The 19,848-nt window shown below is 57.7% G+C and overlaps 1 protein-coding gene across 4 annotated transcripts in view; it reads left to right on the top strand.

The window, feature by feature from the left end:
- The first annotated feature begins 835 nt into the window (after positions 1–835).
- Positions 836–19,848, top strand: part of KIF21B (kinesin family member 21B) — a 44,078-nt gene continuing 25,065 nt past the window's right edge. For 2 of the 4 annotated variants that reach the window (XR_004385104.1, XM_032878226.1), the window contains exons 1-8: positions 837–1,157; positions 14,529–14,751; positions 15,075–15,257; positions 17,345–17,494; positions 17,578–17,712; positions 18,127–18,294; positions 18,621–18,736; positions 19,343–19,538. Coding sequence is in view for 2 of the 4 variants with exons in the window: in XM_032878226.1 (XP_032734117.1) it covers positions 1,117–1,157; positions 14,529–14,751; positions 15,075–15,257; positions 17,345–17,494; positions 17,578–17,712; positions 18,127–18,294; positions 18,621–18,736; positions 19,343–19,538 (1,212 nt within the window). In the remaining 2 variants the exon portion in view is untranslated. Of the gene's footprint in view, positions 1,158–14,528; positions 14,752–15,074; positions 15,258–17,344; positions 17,495–17,577; positions 17,713–18,126; positions 18,295–18,620; positions 18,737–19,342; positions 19,539–19,848 lie in introns of all 4 variants that reach the window. The other 2 variants (XR_004385103.1, XM_032878227.1) reach the window with 2 other exon arrangements.

Raw genomic sequence — 19,848 nt, 5'->3', positions numbered from 1 at the left:
CGGGAATCAACCAAAAAATGAACTTTAAAGTGCTGTAGGGTGGGGGGTGCCTGGGTGGCTCAGTTAAGTGGCTGCCTTTGGCTTGGGTCATGATCCCAGGGTCCTGTGATCGAGCCCCCCATCGGGCTCCCTGCATGGCGGGGAGTCTGCTTCTCCCTCTCTCTCTGCCTGCTGCTCTGCCTACTTGTGCTCTCTTATCTCTCCATCAAATAAATAAATAAAATTTTTTTAAAAAGGAAAAAATGCTGTAGCGTGGAGGTGGAGGGAATTTTAGTCACCAGCAAGAATCTCCTTCAATAAAAGTTGACAAATTCACTATTATAAATTAGAAGAGAAGCTTTCAGGGCGCTTTCAAAATATAAACCGCTAATCGCCGTGCGATGGTTTGAAGCGAAGCACTCCGCTGGGGAGACCTGGGTTCTTACCCTTTCTTAGCCACCAAATCTGTGTGACCTTGGGTAGTTCCCCTCTCTGCGTCCCAGTGGCCTCAGTTATGAAACGGAAGTCGCATCGAGGCTGAGATTCTGCAACTCCGGGGGGCCGAGGCTCCAGCGTGGTCAGCTTCGGAGCCCTCCTCCTCCCCGAACCTCCAATCCGGCCTGCCCCCCGGCGAGCGGGTGGACGCGAGCCAAGACGTCCCTTTAAAGGCTCAAGTCCCGCCCCTACTGCTGCCTCGAGCTTTCGATTGGTGATTGCGGAGCGGGGCGGGGCCCGGCGCGGGCCCGGCGGGGCTGGGGGGCGGGTCCTGAGCCGGGCCGGCCCCCGCCCCCTTTGTTCGCGCTGCGGCGGGAGGTGGCTGCGAGGGTGGGAGGTGTGTGCGCGCGTGTGCCGCGCCGTGGGGAGCGGTGGGTCGCGCCGCGGGCTGTCAGCTAGCTGCGCGCCGCCGCCCTATGGCGCGAGGAGGCGCACGGGCCAAGCCCCGTGAGGCCTCCCCCGGCCGCGGGTGAGCCCCTCGGCTTGCCGCCCGCTAGCATGTCACCTCCAGCCGCCGCGGCAGACTTCGCCAGCAGTGCCCGCGCCCCCGCCTCCCGCAGCCGCAGCCGCTGCCGCTGCCTGGGGCATCGGCCCCCAGACCCCCGTCCCTGATCCACGCCCAGACCCTAGAGCCGGAGGACCATGGCCGGCCAGGGGGACTGCTGCGTCAAGGTGGCCGTCAGGTAGGGACCGGTGGCGGGGCGGGGGGTGTGCGCGAAGGGGCTCCGGCTTTGTCTCGCGTGGGCGTGGGGCCGGGGGGCCACTCTGGAGCCCGCACCCCGGGAGGAGGGGCCGGCATGGGCCGGGCAGGAGGGCACCGTGCGCTGGACGGGCTGCCGCAGGAGATCGGCGGCCCGCGGGCTGCTGGAAGGTGGCTTTGTTTGGGTGGTAATTTCGGGCCCCTCTTGGGAGCCCTTAATGATCAGAAAATCGAATAAACAAGGAAATCCGGTATTTCACACCCAGCCCTGGCCCAGGCCGGAGCGTCTGTGTGTTTCCTCTTCGCCTCCCCTTGGGGCTGCTGTCTCATATGGGATATTGGAGGGGGGGGAATTTTCCCTTCATCCACCCCAGTCCTATAGTTCTGTGCTCTTGGTCCAGCTAGGAAGGCAGCACACCCGCCCTGGTAACTGGTTCTGCAGACAAAGATCGACTGAGAGCAGGGAGGAATGGAAGGACTGGGGTGGTGCCTTGGCCTTTCATGGGGAGTCAAGGGCTTTTGGAGAGAGTACTGGCCCTGTCCCAAGAGGACATGGAGCTAGGGCAGGGAGAAAGCCGTGTATCTGAGGTTCTACCTCTGAGAGGGCAGGAGGGTGTGACGCTGATACCCCATCTTCGGGCTCCCAGATAAAATGGAGGTAGGGTGGTGCATGGACTTATCTGGGACTTGCAGTGACATCCTGACAGAATTGAGGTGGGGAGAGGACATGGCTGGGAGGCTTCTATTGGGAGGGGCACACAGAGGTGTGAAGCAGGAAATCGTGCAAAGTCGATCCATACATGTCCTTTGTGTTGGGTGGAGACGCTTATACCACATCACCTCTCCTTGGTTTTGTTTTGGGTTTTCTCTTTCAGAGAGGTCTGTTGCTGGGAGAGTGCCAATCTGAGACTGGTCTCCAAGGCAGGAAGGATGGAGAAATACAACCATCTCTGCCCCAGGCCTATATGTTGGGGGTGGAGGGATTGGGTCCAGGGTTAGGGTGGGTCTCTGACACCAGTCTCTGGATTCCCTGGGTTGTAGGTGACCCAGATACCAAGAGTCCATGGAAGTCACTCTAGACGGGGCCAGAGATGACTATGGCAGAGCTTTCCCCTCCTGCCCTAGAGCAGATCCCCCCCCCCACCCCCAGGCATCTGGCCCGTCCTCTGGAGCTCAGAGAGGAGGAGAGGATGGCTGATCGCAGCTCAGGGGCCAAGGAAGGGAGACTGAGGTGCCTCCCACTCATGCATCAGGCAGCCTCAGCAACACTTGAACACAGCTTGATGGCCCTGAGCAGCCTGAGAGACAAAGAGGAGCCCTGCAGGTGCCTGGTGGGCTGGTGGGGGCGGGGCCAGGCTGCAGCTTAGACTGACATTGCAGCAGGATCCTGTGGAGGTCGAGGGAGGGAAGTACGAGTGGTGGGGGGTGGGGGGAGTGAGAAATGTAAATATGACATCTGCAGCAGACTGGGAGAGTCCAAGTGCATCATAAAAGGGAAATGAAGCCCTGGCCCCACTGACTGTGAACCAGGGCTGAGAAGGAAGGGACTTAGGGTGCTTGTTCCTCCCATGGGGCTTTCCTTTAGCCTCCGTCTTATAGGAGCGAGCCAAACAAAGCCCCCTCTACTACCACCACGGTCAGCGCCCCCCAGGCTAGACGGGGGCATGGTAAAGTGTGGGAAAGCCCCTTGGAATTGGCACTCTGTGCAGAGCGGTGAGGAGAAGCTGGTGTGGCCTTCCCAGCACCACCAACAGAAGGTTTCTGAGACCCTTTCCAGGGAAGGGATTGTGCCTGCCCACTGCACCCAGTTCTTTGAGGGCAGTGGGTATCATTTCTGCTTCCCACTCAGATTGCTCTAGCAGGGTCCGGATGCCCCCACTCCTTGCCTCCCATTGCTGATCTTGGATGGAGGGGTGGGGAGATTTGAACATCAAAAGAGCCAGACTTGAGGGGGCTTCTGGAAGGTGAGGGCCCAGCCCACTTGTCCCTTCCCACTCCAGCCTGAGCGCCTAGCCTGGCACACGCCAGACCTCAATGGGCAGCCAGCCGTGGAAGACAGACAATGCCTGGACAGAGCCCAGTTTCTAATCAAAGAGCTGAGGACAGGACAAGACTAGGGCTGGGGCTGGGACAGGGAGCAGATGGTGCTACAGAGGACTGTAGGGGAGTACCCATGCTTTTGGATTCCCATTGACCCCCTGTCCCCACCTCTGGAAGTCACTTGTCCCACCTCAAGGACCAGGTGGAGGGCTGGAGTGGGGTATTGGAGTAGAGCATTGCTGGGAAAGGCCCAGGCTTTGGAATGGCCAAGAACCCAACCCGGTGTCAGGCTCAGCTTTCTGATTTCCTGGAAGTCCTTTCTTATATCTAACTGAAGTGTTCTCTGAGCTTCCATGAGAATAACATGGCAAACCCTGGGTCCAACTCTTGGGAAAGGAAGGCCAGAAATGAGACGGACTTTGTTTGGGGTGTGTGTATGTGCGTGTGTGTGCACGCGCGTGCACATGCATGCCTGTGTAAGGGAGGACGTCCTAGTGGGGACTGCTAGACTAGGTGAGAAGTGCCAACCCAGGGCTCTTGGCCCTATAATCTCCTTGGGAAGAGGATCAAAGCTGTCTGTCTGCAAATCTCCACAGGGCAGGCTGGGGCTGGGGGAGAGCCAGGGGACGAAACTTTCAGAACCTGGGGCTATGGGATAAAGAGAGAAGATCTCGGAGTGAGCAGACCCTAAAAGCCCTACCCCAGGCTTCCCTGAAGTTTGGCCCATCTGGCCCTAAACCCCAGCTAGTTGTCTTTGCACGGAAATTCCCAGGCCAGCCCCTCTCCAGCCTGCCCTGTGATCCCTTTATCCATTAATCCCCTGTAGATAGGGACTCAGCTCCCTGGGCCCAAGGTTGGCCTGGAACCAGCCTCTCACTACCTGGGGATGGGTGGGGGGTAGGGGGAAGGAGCTTTAGAGGCTAAGTTGTGCCGGGTCCCAGGCTGCAACACAGGCCCAACTAATGGGGTGAGAAGGGGAAGGGGTGGCTGTTAAGAAAGGCAAGTTGGCAAAGTTGAAATTGGGGAAGGAAGCCAAGACACATGGTACATTTCTTTAAGACCCTTTCAAGCCCCCAGTTCTGAGTCCCCACCATGAGAGGAGCCTTCCATAGGTCCTCACACCCCCACACCCCTATTATCTTTGCCTGGTTTCCTTAAGCTTCTTTCCTTTCTTCGGCTGGGGCGGGGAGGTCCCTCCACAGGTCCCACATCCATCCGTGGACACTCCAGAGTTGAGCAGGGGCTGGGAGAGGATGGAGGGGCACCAGCCAGGGACCTAGGGGACAGTGTTAGATCATATTCCCACACTCCCTCCTTTGGGTTCTCTGGATGTAGTTATTTCTGGAGCTTCCAGCTACTCTGAAATCCTGGTCAATGTCTGTCTGCATTTTGAATCCCAAGAACTGGTGTCTTGGGAGAAAGAGACCAGAGAAGACAGAGAAAACTGCATGCGGGTAGTATATGGGTGCCTTCAGAGTCCCACCTCTGCTCTGGTAGCCCAAGGGCAGCCAGAGCCAATCAATGCCAACCGTGGCCCATGCTGCCATCTGGGAAATCCAGGCCCACACGGGACCTCCTGTGCCTGGAGACCTGAGAATCTTAGCAGTGGCCTCCTGCTGCAGAAATAGGGCTTATGTCATCACAAGGAAGTGGAGTGTAGTAACCACAGGCCCCGGAAACCGTCCCCCCTCCACCACCCAGCCAGCCTGCCCGCCTAGCCTGAAGCTGATTGGATCTCCACTTTTGAAACCCTCAGTGTGGGGCTGGGGTGGGGCGGGGGCTGAGGAAGTGGAGGGGGTGACAGGAGCCTGGGGCCTTTACTCTTACAGCTCTGGGGGCAAAGGGCAGGGCTGAGGCCAATGCAGTTCACCCACTGGCTGGGTCATGGCGCTTCCTTTCTGTTTGTCCTGCTGGGCCTCCGATTTACGGGCTGGAGAATGGGACAGCTGGTTTGTTCTCGTTTGTTCATTTGTGAAGAGCCGTGGTGTGGATGAAGTAGAAGGGATACAGCCCATAAAGTGTTGGCTCCTGAGGAATTGATGTGTAAAATGTTTTAAAAGTGAGCCCTAACTTACAGTGTGCCGAAGCAGTGTCTGTCTGGTTGAGCTACAGTGAGTGTTAGGTACAGGGAAGAGTTTCCTTCCTTCCTTCCCTCCCCTCCCCTCCCCTCCCCTCCCCTTCCTTCCTTCCTTCCTTCCTTCCCTCCCCTTCTCTCTTCTCCCCTCCACTCCTTCTTCCCTCCCTCCCTCCCTTCCCCTCCCCTTCCTTCCTTCCTTCCCTCCCTTTCCCTCCCCTCCTTTCTCCCTCCCTTCCCCCCTTCCTTCCTTCCTTCCCTCCCCTCTCCTCCTCTCCCCTCCACCCCTTCTTCCCTCCCTCCTTTCCCCTCCCCTCCCTTCCTTCCTTCCTTCCTTCCTTCCTTCCTTCCCTCCCTTCCCCTCCCATCCCATCCCCTTCCTTCCCTCCTCTTATTTATAGCAGAAAGTAACCCAGGATGGAAAGAGGACTGAACTTGGGGGTCACTAAGCACTGTGACTTCTTGAACACTTGCCCTGTGCCAGGCAGCATGTCTACACTGCCCCGTTCCACCCCACCCTACCCCACTGGAGCCCCACCAGCTAACTGATGTTGTTCCCATTGTATGGATGAGCAAACACTCACAGCCAGTAAATGGATGAGTTTGGATCAGAACCCAGGGCACTCTCCCTCCAGGCACATGCTCCTCAGACTGCTGTCAACCACCTCCCGTTACTGCTTTAATTAGCCCTTTGCTTTGAGTCTCTTTGCCTCAGTTTCTCCGTATGCCACACTGCACTGGTTGCCGTAATGGCAATGCGGGAAAAGGACTTAGGAAAGCGTCCAGTGCTCTGCAGTGGGGGAACGTGTCTGAATTTCCTTTTCTGGGATTGCTTAGCATGGAGCTGCCTGTTCCCCCCTCCAGCCATGCTGTTTGCTCTTGTGTTTGGGGAACTTCTCCCTTGTCACTGGGTAGAAGTCCGCCTGTTATCTCTTTCCTTAGCTCCATGCTGCTGCCCCTGGAATTGATTTTCCTGCCTGAGTCCCGTCTTGCCACTCTCTAGGAAAGGAAATTCTGGGGGCAGCCCAGTCTCCTCTTGCTATCCCTACAAGCCCCCACACCAGTCACAGGGCAGAACCCCGGGTGTTCTGGGTCTCCTCAACTCTCTTTTTACCCTCTAGACATGGCTGCCCCTTGGGGAAAGCTCAGAAGGGTACTGAGAGGCCGCTGGGCTGGGGAGAAGAGGAGGCTTCCGCACCCTGGGAGGGGAGCCAGGCTGGGGCTGGTTGGCCTCGGCTCCAGAGAGTTGCCCTTCCATCCCTATGGGCTGGGGGTGGTGGAGATCTGTGGGAAGGGCTGTGAATCCCCATGGCGGGTGGGGGACCTGTGGGTGGCAGTGTCCTGAGCCCTGAAATACTCCCTCTTTACCTCTGGCTGCTCTGGGTGTGGAAGGGAGGCAGTGCGTGGTCCCCTGGCCCCAGATACCTGAGTCCCTATCCCTCCGCGTTGTGTGGTGGAAGTCCACCATCAGAGCAGTGGTGGAGGCCACTTGTCATCTCTCTAGGCTGGCTGGTCCTGCCTGACCCTGGAGTTAAGGTGCCTTGAGGAGAGCCTGGGAGTGGGCACTGAGGACTGAGGACCAAGGACCAGGGCCAGGGTGCTGGGGGAGAGGCTCGCCGCCCTCCCTAGCCAGCTGCTTGGAGGCCAGCCGCCTGTTGCTCTGCATTCCTCAGCAGGGGAGCGTCCCCAGGGCCCCGTTCCCACTGAGCTGTCCTCCACAAGAAGCACATGCCACCACAGCTCTGGGCTCTGGGCGCTCCCTGCTCAGCCCCCACTCTGCAGAGTCTCCAGTCTCCTGGGAGGTCATGGGAAACCCCTGCCAGATGCCCCGAGAAGGGAGTGGGACCGGAGAGCCAAGCTGGAACGCAGCTGAGCCGAGCTTCCCTGAGCCAGGCTCGCCCCTCTCCCCGGGCCCCTGCAGCCCAGGAGTCAGACCCACAGGAGTCAGACCAGTGGCTCAGGCAGCTCCTGGCTACTGATCACAGAAGGGCGGGCCTGTCTCTCTAGTTTAGGATGGGGCCTGGCCCCCTCCCTCAGCTTCTCCTAGCTCTGCTCCCCAGCCTCTGACCCCTCGCCCTACTCTGCTGGGCCTGCTTCCTCCTGTGCCTGTTTCAGCCTCGCAGGGGGTGTCGTGGGGCACAGCTGAGATCGTGATACCCTAGGGGCCATGAAGAAGACTCTACCCCGGGTTCTCTCCCCTGGTGGACTGCCTGTCCCTGGTTGTGACACAGAAGCTAGTGGTCACGACTTGGATAAACTGAAAGAGAAGGTCAAGGACATCTGAGGAAGGAGTGGGGGCTGAACCCCAGGTGCCCTGAATTGACACCCCAAGGCATTGTCTTGGAGTGTCCGCACCCTCGCCCTGTGCACTTGAGAACGTGTTTGCGGGCATAAGTCAAGCACAGGGGGTTGACAGACCCATTTCCCCAGATCTGCTAGGGCCTCATAAACCCATGCTTTTCGACCCCACAATACAAAGCCTCCTTGTTTGGGGGTCTTTTCCCTGAGGGCAGTCTCAGGAGGACTGTGCTGGGGGGCGTGTCTTAGAGGCCAGAAGAAGGTCCAGTGACAGGGCGACAAGACCTTCTGGCTACCCCAGGGCTCCGGTGTCTCCCCACTGTATCCCTGCAGCTAAAAGACCCAGCGCCCCACACTGGGTCTCCCCACTAGAGAGGAGTAGCCTCTCTGGGAAGATGCCTTCTCTGGGCTAAGTCAGCTAAAAGGCCCCGGGTGTCTGGGAGCCAGACTCCCCTGAGAGAGCCGGGATTTTGCTTCCAGCCGCCTTCCCCAGAGCTGGCAGGCTGCCAGTGGGGAGGAGGAGGAGAGGATGCTCATTAGAGTGGGGGTGTAGACGCCCTCTTTCTGCTGCTGGGGAGAGTTGCCTTCCTCTGGCAGGCAAGCAGCCTCCTGGGTTCTTGGCTCCATGCTTCTCCGTGCTCTGGGCCTCCACTCTCAATTCTACAAAACGGGGGAAATGCTTTCCCAACAGAGTGCTCGTGGCGCTGCTGGCAGCTGTCGGTAGGATCAGTCCAGGGATTCTCCGAGGGGATCATTTTTCCCCAGTGCAACTTCCCTCCTGCCCTGGTGTGGGGCTGCTCAGTGGAGGCAGCCGGATTGGGCAGGGGCAGGCTTGGCTTGCGTTTCATTTCCACCATTACGAATGGAGTGACTTTGGGCTGGGTGAAATTTCACCTTTCCCAGCCTCAGTAAAATGAGGCGAATGCCCCTTGCTACCCAGGGCTGTCATAACCCATTACATGTGTTCCTGTATGCAAATGAGCTTGACACATAGGTTCTCAAAATGTGTTAGTGTTGTCCTGATCAGGGGTGGAAAAAGCACAGAAGAAGCAAGAATGGTACCGGTGACGATGATTTCTCAGGAAAAAGATTCCCAAGAATCCCAGGCTCCCCTTGCCCCCAGCTTAGTAAGCTTTGCAGGCAGGAAGTTCTTTTTGCTGGCTTATCTAAATCCCTCCTGCTGTAGCTGAGTTCCCCTTTGATCTGTCACTGATGAGGAAGAGCTGGTCCCTGGCAGGTCACAGCGTGGCTCAGTGACTCAGTGTGCCAGGCAGACTGGAGGTCATGGCGCTCCTCTCTGTGTCCCCTGCTCCTCTGCCCACCCCCACTTGCGCACAACAGCTCAGCTCCAGTCGAGCCTGGGAGGCTGGAGCCAGGCAAACCACCTGGGGTTGGGCAGAAGGAAGGTCATGGAATCTGGCCAACCTCAGGCTTGGGGGCAGCGCACTTAGGGACCAGGGAGGGGATGAACTTCCTCATTTCTCTGTTTCTCCTTGGGGCCGTTACACTAGCCTGTGGGGGCTCCTTTTCAGGATTCCAGAAAGGTATCAAGGGTCCTGTAGGAGAAAAGGGCAGAGAGGCTTCTACCCCCCCCCCCCCCGCCCCCGCCGGGCTTCTTCCAAAGGGGCTGGTTATGGTGGTGTTTTTGGCCATTGGAGGGGTGATTCCAGCCTAAGTCCCTGGTTCTTCTCAAAGCCTTTGAGGGAGAGTCTGGTAAGAGGTTGTCTCCCAGCATGGAAGTCCCCAAAGTGCAGATTACTCACACGTGGGCCGCTGTGCATGCTAGTTCTCTCCACCTCTCTGGGATTGAATCTCTAGGGCTGATGGCTGGTAAAGGTAGTCTTCCTAGAAGACCTTCTTATTTATTACCTATGTGACCTTGAGCCCAGTTAATTTCCTCTGAACTCTCCTTTGTAAACTAGGAACAAGAACACCCCCATTAGAATGAAATGATTTATGTAATGATGTAGCTTGTGCAAAGCTTCGTAGGCACAGAGTCTAGCAAAAAGGCAGTCTTGTTCTGTATGTGTGGGAAATTACTAACGGGGGAAGTTGAGTAAGCAGAGATGTGAAGGGGTTCCAGGTGCTAGCAAAGAAAGGCGTCAGGAATCACAGACCTCTGGAACAGTTCTTGGGTATAATGATACCATTATTTTAATATCACAGCTTGTGACCTCTCAGTGACAAAACTCTTCTCTTCGAAGAGGAAAGGCCTGGGGTTGCACCCTTAGAGCTCCGGGAGCTCCTAACTAACCGGGAGGGGCCCTAGCCGGCTGATTGGGTGGGACTAACTTCACCTGAGACGCTGAATCAACCCTTAGGAGCCCAAGGTCATTGAGCGGAGCCCCTCGGGGGTAGTGATTGGCTGGCTTTCTGTGACGTCACTGAGGAGGGGGTGGGGGTGAGGGAGCTAGCCCCATCCTCCTCGGTCCCCCGCCCTCCAACCCTCTGGGCACGTTACCCTCGCAGAGGGAGTTGTTCTCCTTGGCAGACCTTCAGCGTCCCGCAGGGCCTGTCTCCTCCCGGTCTGCTCTGTCCTCCCCTTCCGCCCCGTCCTCCTGGCTTCCCAAAGAGCTGTGGAAGCGCTGAGCTCAGCTCTTCCCGCAGCGCCCGGCTCGGGTTCGCGGCCTTTGTCCCGCCGCCGCCGGGGCACCGACGGGTGCGGGGCCGGGCCCGAGCCTGAGCCGTCTGCGTGTCCCTCGGCCCAGGAGCCCTCTTCTCCGGCGGTGGGGGAGGGATAGGAAAATACCCACATCACACCAGCTCCCGCTCAATTGTGGGCAGAGGAAGCTCAGCGGCTACGCGCCCGTGCCAGATCCTGCCTCTGAAAAGCCCTGGGCCCTTTCTCCTCGCACTCGCGCCGGCTCCCACCGCCGCTCGGGCTGCGGGTTGCCAAGTGGCAAATAGACCGGGCTCTGTTCAGGGAGATTCCGGGGAGCCTTTCTGCGCGGGGCTGGCCGGCCCGCCCCCTTCGCTCCCGGCCAAAGAGACGGAGGGTGGCTTTGCAGGCCTGAGGCTTGGGGTGAGATTCTGGAGGTCCCTGAACAGAAATGATACTGGATGTGTGGTCGAGCTGGCCCGTGGGGCCACAGTTTGCTGATTTGAGTTTTTCCAATATTAAATTATAATTTATCTTGATGACTGAGTGTGTTTGTACCCCGTGAAGTTTTGCACCTGTGTCAAATACCTCACCTCGTCGTAGTCCTGGGTCTGGTCCATGGCTCCTGGGGTCTGTGGTTTATTTGCAAGACCCTAGAAACTGGTTACCAACCCTGACCGCCCCTGCGCCCCCGCCCGGCCCCCAGGAAGGACCAGGGCTGTAGTGGCTCCCATCCCTGCCACCCTGCCCTAATTTAAAGGGAAGCGGCCACCTTCCCCGTATCCCCTTATCTGGGATGGAGTTGGGCTGGCTGAGGCCTCTGCTACTTTGAGGGCAACCCACAGAAGTGACCTCACTCAGGGTGGGGCCAGGAGAGGAAGCTGCTGGAGGGGAAGGTGATGGAATTCTTAGAAAGTTACAACTGGGAAGACATCATCCAGAGGTCTTGGGAGGATGCAGCAGCTCCTCAACAAGAAGAGGGTGGGGGCAGAGGCTTGTCCAGGATCCCGGACTTGATCTCCCAGCCCTCTGGTCTCCTACCTGTGGAGTGTGGGTTTGAATGCTCTGCTGGGCAGGGTGTGGTGGAGTGAGCCCCAGGGCACACTGTCTGCCCCTGCTGGATGGCAAACCCTGAGCAGATAGAGCAGGATTCCTTCCAGGGTGCCTCCCTGGCTCTGGTGGTGGTTCTGTGGGAGGAAGCTTATCTGTCGATGTGGGGATGAAGAGTGTCCTGGGCGGGAAGTAGCTGGAGAAGCAGAAGAGCCTGTAGGTTTCATAGGCAGACCAGGAATGGATGCCCACCTTCACAGTATTTACCATGTGTGTGTGACTTTAACCACTTCAAGCCTCAACTTTCCTCTCTGAAAAATGGGCATCAAAAGCCCTAGCTCACTGCTAACTTAACTCACTTAAGTGAGTTAGTCTATGGCAGGTGCCTGGCCCAGCTAGCCCATGGAAAGCACATATAAAATCTTAATTCTCTTTTTCTTCTACCTCCAGTAACCTCCAGTTACTCATTCAAGTCCCATTCCTGGGACTAACACTCTCCCTCATCCAGGTCAGTTGCTTTGGGAATTAGTGACTCTTAGCTGAGCCCATGTCCTCTGTCTCCCAGTGGGTACCCTTCTCTCTGAGTAAGCACCCTGGTGCTTTGTGTGGGCCAGCGTGGGGTGGAGGGGGCTGGCTCTCTCTGCCCACAGAGGACCCCCGCCGCAAGATGTGCTGGGCCTCACACCCCAGGATGAGGGCCCCGGGATGAATGTCTGACTGACTGCACAATTCCTGGACCCTAAAGCTCTGGAGCCCCTCTTCTCCATCCTCCTTCCCAGACTGCTCTTCTGCCTGCTCTCTTGCTCCCGGCAGGTGGGCTCCCCCATGTTCTTGGGGCTGGCTGTTGCAGGAGAAGCAGCCCCTCTCACGGACGGACTCCACCAGGCAGGGCTGCTGCTCCCCCTCCCCTGCTCCCACTGTCTCCAGGGATCTTGATTTGATTTCCTCCAATCACCAGCACTGCCATCTGCCTAGGGTAATTAAATGGTATTTGAATTGGATCCAGAAATCCTATCACAAACAGCCCACATGGTAGGGAGGGTGTCTTCTGGAGTTGGTGCTGGCCAGCAATGCTGGAAGCTCCTCAGAGCCTTCCCTGGCCAGACCCTTGGTTCACCTGGGAGCACCTGGATGCTCTGGGCAGTGAGTATTTGGTCCTGGGTCCCGGAGGCCTGGGGTCAGAGCCCGCTCCGAGGATCAGAGCTCCAGCTTCATACCTGGCGCCTTGTGTGCAGGGCCACGCCCCCTCTGGAGTTGCTGCCTGCTGTCTCCCTGTGTCTGTGAGCCGTTCTATCCCCCAGGCCCCCTGAGCCCTGCCCTTACTGACACAGTAGCATAGAAATAGCAGAGAGGTCGTGCACATGCTGTTCATGCCCCGCTCTGCCCCTTACCATCTATGACTGGCTGGGCACTGTCTCATTTCCTCCCCTACAAACCGGGATCGTAGCATTCACCACCACAGGTGTTCTCTTGAGGATCAAGAGTTAGTATATGTCAGCGCTTAGACACCCCCGGGGTATGTAGTGAGTGCGAATTTGTGTCAGTTGCCACTATTAGAGGTCGAAGTAGGAGAACTGCTGGCCCAGACCTCTTACTGGTGAGTCAAGTTTCTGGTCTGTAGGTTCTAGAGAGGATGAGCAAGAATCAGCTGCTCCCTTCCCAGTCAGAAACCAGTTCAAGGGGACACCGAAAGGCTGTGTTCTAATTTCAACTTGATCCAGAACAGCTGGAGAGCGTGGATGAAGGTGGTGACCCTCCATTCCTGACAGCCTCAATGAGAGAGAGCCATTGACCTGGGAGGACCCGTTGACACCTAAGGGAAAACACTTGCGAAGAAAACACGGACTACCATCTATGGTGTGGACTTGGCTTGGTGCAGCCAACTCCCCCCACACGCTCCCCTGGGACTTACCCCCCTCCTCAGTCCTCTTTGGCCCTCTCGAAGCAAAGTGCAGGCAACAGCCTGAGGGGGGAGCACCTCTCCTGGCCTGAAGCTCTGTGTGGGCCTTGGGGGCTGGGGCAGCCCCAGACAGGGACAGGATGGCGACTTGGTGGCCCTTGCTCTGTGGCGAGGACCCCTCGGCCCTGGATGCATGCTGGCCTGGCCCTCTCACTCTTTTCTTCTCTTGGTAAATGTTGGCTTTGGGAAAGGGAGCCTGACAAGCAGCTCATTGTCAGTGCCTGGCTGATAGGGCTGGCTTGTGTGAACCCATGAGCATTAGGGCCTAGTACCCCCCCCCCTTTTACTTTAGGCATTTGGGAAGTGCTTTTCTGCCTGTCCCTACAGCGCATGCTCACGGGCTCACACTTGGTTGCCATGGGAACCTTGTCATGGCAATGGCTGCTTAGAAGAGGGAGAAGAGGTGGCTGGATGGAGATAGCCCTATCTATGGCCGGCTCCCACTCAGCCCTGGTGCCACTTTCCTTCCTCTTGTAAGGGAGCCCCCACCCCGGGAGCTGGGGTTGGACCCCTCCCATGGCTGACCTTGTGTCCCTTGTCGGGGTCCCCGCCCTTCTCAGCTGACTTTTGGCTTGACCTGGTCTAGCCCCCTTGGCTCCTGGAGAGGAACGAGAGCTGGTGCCTGAGAATGTTCTGCCGGGCTCTGGCATCTGACAGGGGGCTCCGCAGCTGGAGGACTCTTGCTGCACCTGTAGGCCTTGGCAGAAGCTGTGGTCTGCTCTTTAATTCAGTACTGGGGGGTGGGGGCAGCCAGGCCTATCCCTCCTGTCCGCATCCTGGTGTTAAGCCTTACCTCCCAGAAGGGGGCAAGCTGTCTTCTCTTCCTGATCTTTGGGACACTGATTTCTAGGGCTCTCCATTCAATCAGGTGTGTGTGGGGCGCTCTGACGTCAGACGAGGGGGTGGGTTCTGTCACGCCCCCCCCGGTACAATCTTGGGCAAGTCACTTAAACTCTGTCAGCCTCCATTCTCTCATCTTAAAATTGGGCAAATAATATGTACCTCACAGATTTATAGTGGAGAATACATGAATTCCTTTACGTAAAATACTTTTAACCCAGGTCCCCCATACATAGAGCACTTGAAAAACGTTAGCAACTCAGTAAATGTTTGGGTGGAGTAGATATTAATCTTACTCTTATTATTATTGTATTGTTACAAAAGTTGCCTTTGTCCTCTGGGGAGGCTCCTAAGCTTCCTTCCTTCTCTCCAGCTTGTGGGGGCTGGAGGGGGCCTGGGGAAGTGGAAGCTTGGCAGGCAGCGTGAGGGTGGAGGGCTGTGGCGGTCCCCGGCTGGCCGGGTCTGACCCAGGGCTCTCCCCTTCGCCGTGCAGGATTCGGCCCCAGCTGTCAAAGGAGAAGATTGAGGGCTGTCACATCTGTACCTCTGTCACCCCCGGGGAGCCCCAGGTCCTTCTGGGGAAGGACAAGGCCTTCACCTATGACTTTGTCTTCGACCTGGACACCTGGCAGGAACAGATCTATTCGACCTGTGTGAGCAAGCTCATCGAGGGCTGCTTCGAGGGCTACAATGCCACAGTGCTGGCCTATGGGCAGGTAAGCCGCCTCCACTCCCATAGGGGGCCCCTCCAACCCTTGTCTCCCCAGCTGGTGGGAGAGAGCGCCCCGTCCCCTTTCAGACCTGTTGAGATGGAGCTGCGGTTCTGTCTGTTGTCCCAGCATGTGTCACACTGCTAGTTATCGGAGGAAGGCTGTCCCTCCCAGGAGACTCCCCCAGGGTGTGGCTTTGGGACCAGAAGGGGTAGGTGACCTTGGAGGGGAGGTACATGGTAAGGGAAGTCCACCTGACCTGGGGTCCTGGGCTCGCTGGTGGCCCCCCCGAGGGTGCTGACCCCCTCCTTCCATCCTTGCCGATGCAGACAGGAGCCGGGAAGACATATACGATGGGCACCGGCTTCGACACGGTGACATCGGAGGAGGAGCAAGGCATCATTCCAAGGGCCATAGCACACCTCTTTGGGGGCATTGCCGAGCGCAAGCGGCGGGCGCAGGAGCAGGGTGTGGCCGGGCCTGAGTTCAAAGTCAGCGCTCAGTTCCTGGAGGTACTGTGGCCTTGTGGTGGGGGCAGGAGGGAGATTTGGGGGACAGCAAGACCATGGAGGTTGGGCTTACCTCCAGGACAGTGGAATGAGCCTAGGAGAGCCCCAGCAACTTCTCCAGCTGCTGAGTATCCTGCTGCTGGAAATACCCAAGCAAGCGCTAGAGGACCTCTGGATGGGACATTCTGAGGAGGCTTCCTATGTCAGAGGGGGCTTGAGTTACTGAGAACCGTCAAGATCTCTTCAAACCCTGACTGACTGTCAGCTCTAACACTTATTAGCTGTCTGTCCTCAGGCCACTGCACGATGGCTGTAATATCTATTTCCTTACAGGTGTTGTGAGAATGGCACGGAAGCACGTGCCTGGCACACAGTGAGAACTCTGGTACCTGCCCATCCTTCTGGCCTCGGCCAGTTTGCTTCAGAGCAACCTGCCCTGCCCCTTTCTGGCTGATGTCCTTACTGACCCTCGGAGTCTTCTCTGACCTCAGGGCAGGGAGGTCCTCCAGAAGGCAACTGGTCCTGCCTCTCTCTGGGAGAACGTCTTTGTGCCATGGCCAGGCTTTTGACATCTGGGGACTTTGGGGGTAGAGGGAGGAGTCTTTGGCCTATCACGGGGTCTCTCAAAAAGGTCTCTAAGAAAGCAGGTTTTCCTGGCTACTTCTCATGAGTGCCTGACTTGACCAGGCTCCTCCTTTAGGACGCCCGAACCAGGTGGCTTCAGTTCTCAGCATCTGAAACCCCAACCCAGTGACTCCCCTGGTTCTGGGCCATTTGCTGGGTATGGGACTGTCCTGAGCTCTGACTGTACCCACCCAGGTTGTCCTCAGAGGGAGAGGTGTGGCTCCAGCCCTCTCTAGGGCTTCCATGGCCCACCCTGCCCACTGCCGCACTATGACTCCTTCCTGGGCACTCAGAGTGGCTTCTTTCCCCTTAGGGGACCCTGTATTTCAGATTGGAGAGGTTTTTTTTGTCCTCCTGGACTTTTGCTTCTGATAAAGTGACTTCCTTTGTGTGTGTGTGTGTGTGCGCGCGCACGTGCGCATGCACGCGTGTGCACGTGCCCTAGTGCTGTGTATCTCTATAAGCTTTTTCATCCCTTTGTTTTCTTCTTTTCTCTATCCTGTTGCCATGGGGATCCCCAAAAAGTAGGGCAGTGCCTAGAAAACTCATGCCGAAGGGTGAATCACAAGGGGTTAAATGATGTCGGTGCGTCTCTCTCTCAACAGACAGACAGACACCATGGCACCCACATCTGCACCAGTCCCTTCCGTTTCCCCTTCCCCTTCCGGTGGAGTATTTCTGTCCCTTTGAGGCATCAAAGCCTCGGATGTCGGATGTCTGCAGCCCGCCCCTCCCCCACAGGATTCTGCTGGCCGCTGACCAAGCTGCTCGGTCCCTTTTCCCCACTCCCGAGCCTCTGCTCTCTGCCTGGGGAGTATCCCAGCCCTTCAGCAGGTGAAGCTGTCCCTGCTGGTGATTCCACACAGGAATCTCTAAGGCTGAGACCATGTGAAATAAGGTGACTACTCCTGGCCAAGCCACCTCCCCCATCATCCAAGTGATCTCTCCAGACTCTCCCCAGGATACCAGGCCCCAGTGGCATGCTCTCAGTGCCCACATTGCTCCCCTACTGGGAGATTGTCCTCACCTCAACCCCCAGGGAGCATCAGGATTGAAGCATGGTCTCTACTGAGCTCAGCTTGTCCCCTCCCTCATCCGAAACCACGTCCCCACCCCCTTTCCCAGCCTAGCAACAAACATAATAGAGTCTGCCTGATTTATGGTCCTATCTTCCTCATCTACATCTAGGGCCTGAGTCCCCTTGTCCCTTTAGGTCGTTAGTCCCCTGACAAGACCAAAAGCTGCTGAATGCTGGTTCTTTGGGGAGGGAGCGGAAGCATAACCTCACTATAGTTCGCCCAGGACCCAGCTGTCCCTCAAGGGGACCAGGGTCTGCAAGTTCGTTTCCCAGAGCCTCAGTTTCCACATCTGCAAAACAGAGCTTGTTTATAAACCTGGGAAAGCCCCCTTGGAGGCCCTGCGCCACGTGTCGCATGCACCCAGCAGCCATTTTTGCCCCCACACAGCTCTACAATGAGGAGATCCTTGACCTGTTTGACAGCACCCGTGACCCTGATGCCCGCCACCGCAGGTCCAACATCAAGATTCACGAGGATGGGAATGGTGGCATCTACACCACGGGTGTCACTTCCCGCCTCATCAACTCCCAGGAGGAGGTGAGCACCCACCAGAAGTCCAGGCCAGGCAGGGCCCGGCTCCAAGGCTCAGCTCATGCCCTCACTTGTGCCCCCTTCCGCAGCTGATCCAGTGCCTAAAGCAGGGGGCCCTGTCCCGCACCACGGCCAGCACCCAGATGAACGTGCAGAGCTCGCGCTCACACGCCATCTTCACCATCCATGTGTGCCAGATGCGCGTGTGCACCCAGCCGGACCCCGTAAGGAACCCATGGAGGCTCGGGAGCTGGTGTCGTGGTGGGGGGGGGGGCTTCTCAGAGGGGAGCAAGAAGAGGAGAGGGGCCATGGATCCAAAGTTAGCAAATCGGGGGTTGGGGTTTGCTTTGGCCCCTCGTGGATTTTTCTTTCTCTTTTTTCTTAAGCCTCAGTCCTCCAACCTGTACAATGGGATAACCATACCCCTATGGTTCTGAGGCTTGCATGAGAATCTGGCATGTGCAAGTACTGTGCACACAGTCAGATGCTGTCACGTGCCGGGGAGGGGGAGGGGCAGCCTGCCCTCCCAGCCCTGAATCCCCCCCCCAGACGGCATTCCTGAGGGACCAGGACCGAGAGCCGAGGAGCCGCAAGACCAGGTGAAGGCCAAGTATATCAGTTGCCAACTTCTGCCGCAGGTGAACGAGGTGGTGACTGGGCTTCCTGAGGGCACTGCTCCCACCAGTGAGTATGAGACGCTCACTGCTAAGTTTCACTTTGTGGACCTGGCTGGCTCAGAGCGGCTGAAGCGGACGGGGGCCACTGGCGAGCGGGCCAAGGAGGGCATCTCCATCAACTGCGGCCTGGTAGGCACTCGGCAGGTCACCAGCCCCAGCGGCCTACACAGCTCAGACCCTTTCCAGACCCTCCAGGCCCACGGCTGCCCCGTCCTCCCTATGCCTCTTGCTGGCTGCTAGCCAGGGCACCCATATTATTAGGCATTTGGCCCTCTGTCCTCCCCCTTGCCCCCAACTTCTTGACTTCTCAAACAATCACATCTGCACATAAACCCTATCAGGGAGCTTGAGGGGTGCTGGGTCATCGAGGCAGGTAAAGATGGCTTGGGGGCTGTCCTGTGTCCACTCCCCCTTTCCCTGCATGTCTCTCAAGTGCCAGGGTCTGTCTCCCACAGCTGGCCTTGGGCAACGTGATCAGCGCCTTGGGGGACCAGAGCAAGAAGGTGGTGCACGTGCCATATAGGGACTCGAAGCTCACGCGGCTCCTCCAGGACTCGCTGGGGGGCAACAGGTACCCACAGCCGACATCCAGGGAAGGGGCAGGACTCGCTGGGGGGCAACAGGTACCCACAGCCGACATCCAGGGAAGGGGCAGGACTCGCTGGGGGGCAACAGGTACCCACAGCTGACATCCAGGGAAGGGCCAGGGGAGGTGGGACCCTGCTGGAAAATCCTGATGAGGGCCTGGTGGAAGAGGAGGCCGTCCTACTGCAGGCTGTGGGCTTGGGAGACAGGAGACTTGAGATGCTGTATGACCTCTGGCTAGTATGGTCAGACTCAGTTTCCCTGTCTGCACAGAAGGGAGAGATAGTCTTGAAGTGATAGAGCCCAAATGAAGTAATGGATGGAAGCCACTAAGAAAATACAGAGCTGTGACCAGCAGGGACGTCTCACACTGCCGGCTGCCTTCGCTGTGGGTTACCGCAGTTGGAAGGAGCCCTGTGGCCAGGTGGTCCAGAGTCCCATGTCCCAGGTGCTTGCCCTGGTGAATGCCCAGGTCCTTAGGGCATTAAGGCAGTATGGGAATGGGTTGGGAGCAGGAGCTGTACCCTGGAGTGATGCTTCTGGGGGCTGGGCTGAGCCCCTCGCACCTCACTCTCCTACCGCACCCCTCCAGCCAGACCATCATGATTGCCTGTGTGAGCCCCTCTGACCGGGACTTCATGGAGACGCTCAACACACTCAAATATGCCAACCGGGCCCGCAACATCAAGAACAAGGTGGTGGTGAACCAGGACAAGACGAGCCAGCAGATCAGCGCCCTGCGGGCCGAGATCGCTCGGCTGCAGATGGAGCTGATGGAGTATAAGGCGGTGAGCACGGTCCCTGGCACGGTGGGCCCCAGTTCTTCGGTGCCCCCCCTTCCTCTCCCTCCCCTCCTATTTGCTGCTTCCTGCGTATTGGCTGTATGTCGGCCATGATGGGGGGTTCACCTGAGTGAGTTGAGCCCAGTCAGAGCCCCCAGGGTTTTAGCACCCTAAGAGAAAGGAGGGCACGCAGCTGTTCCTTAGCTCTGATGCAGAGGACAAATGCCCTGCCTGGTGTTTTCATGTCCGCTGAATATGCTGCTTTGGACCATATGAGATTCCTAGGCTGGAGTGCAGAATCAGAATAATCAATGGG

This window comes from Lontra canadensis, unplaced genomic scaffold, assembly GCF_010015895.1.
Source record: "Lontra canadensis isolate GAN:19392208 unplaced genomic scaffold, GSC_riverotter_1.0 scaffold63, whole genome shotgun sequence".
Classification (NCBI taxonomy): domain Eukaryota; kingdom Metazoa; phylum Chordata; class Mammalia; order Carnivora; family Mustelidae; genus Lontra; species Lontra canadensis.
The sequence above is the reverse complement of the archived record's forward strand: the minus strand, read 5'-3'. Positions and strand labels throughout refer to the sequence as shown.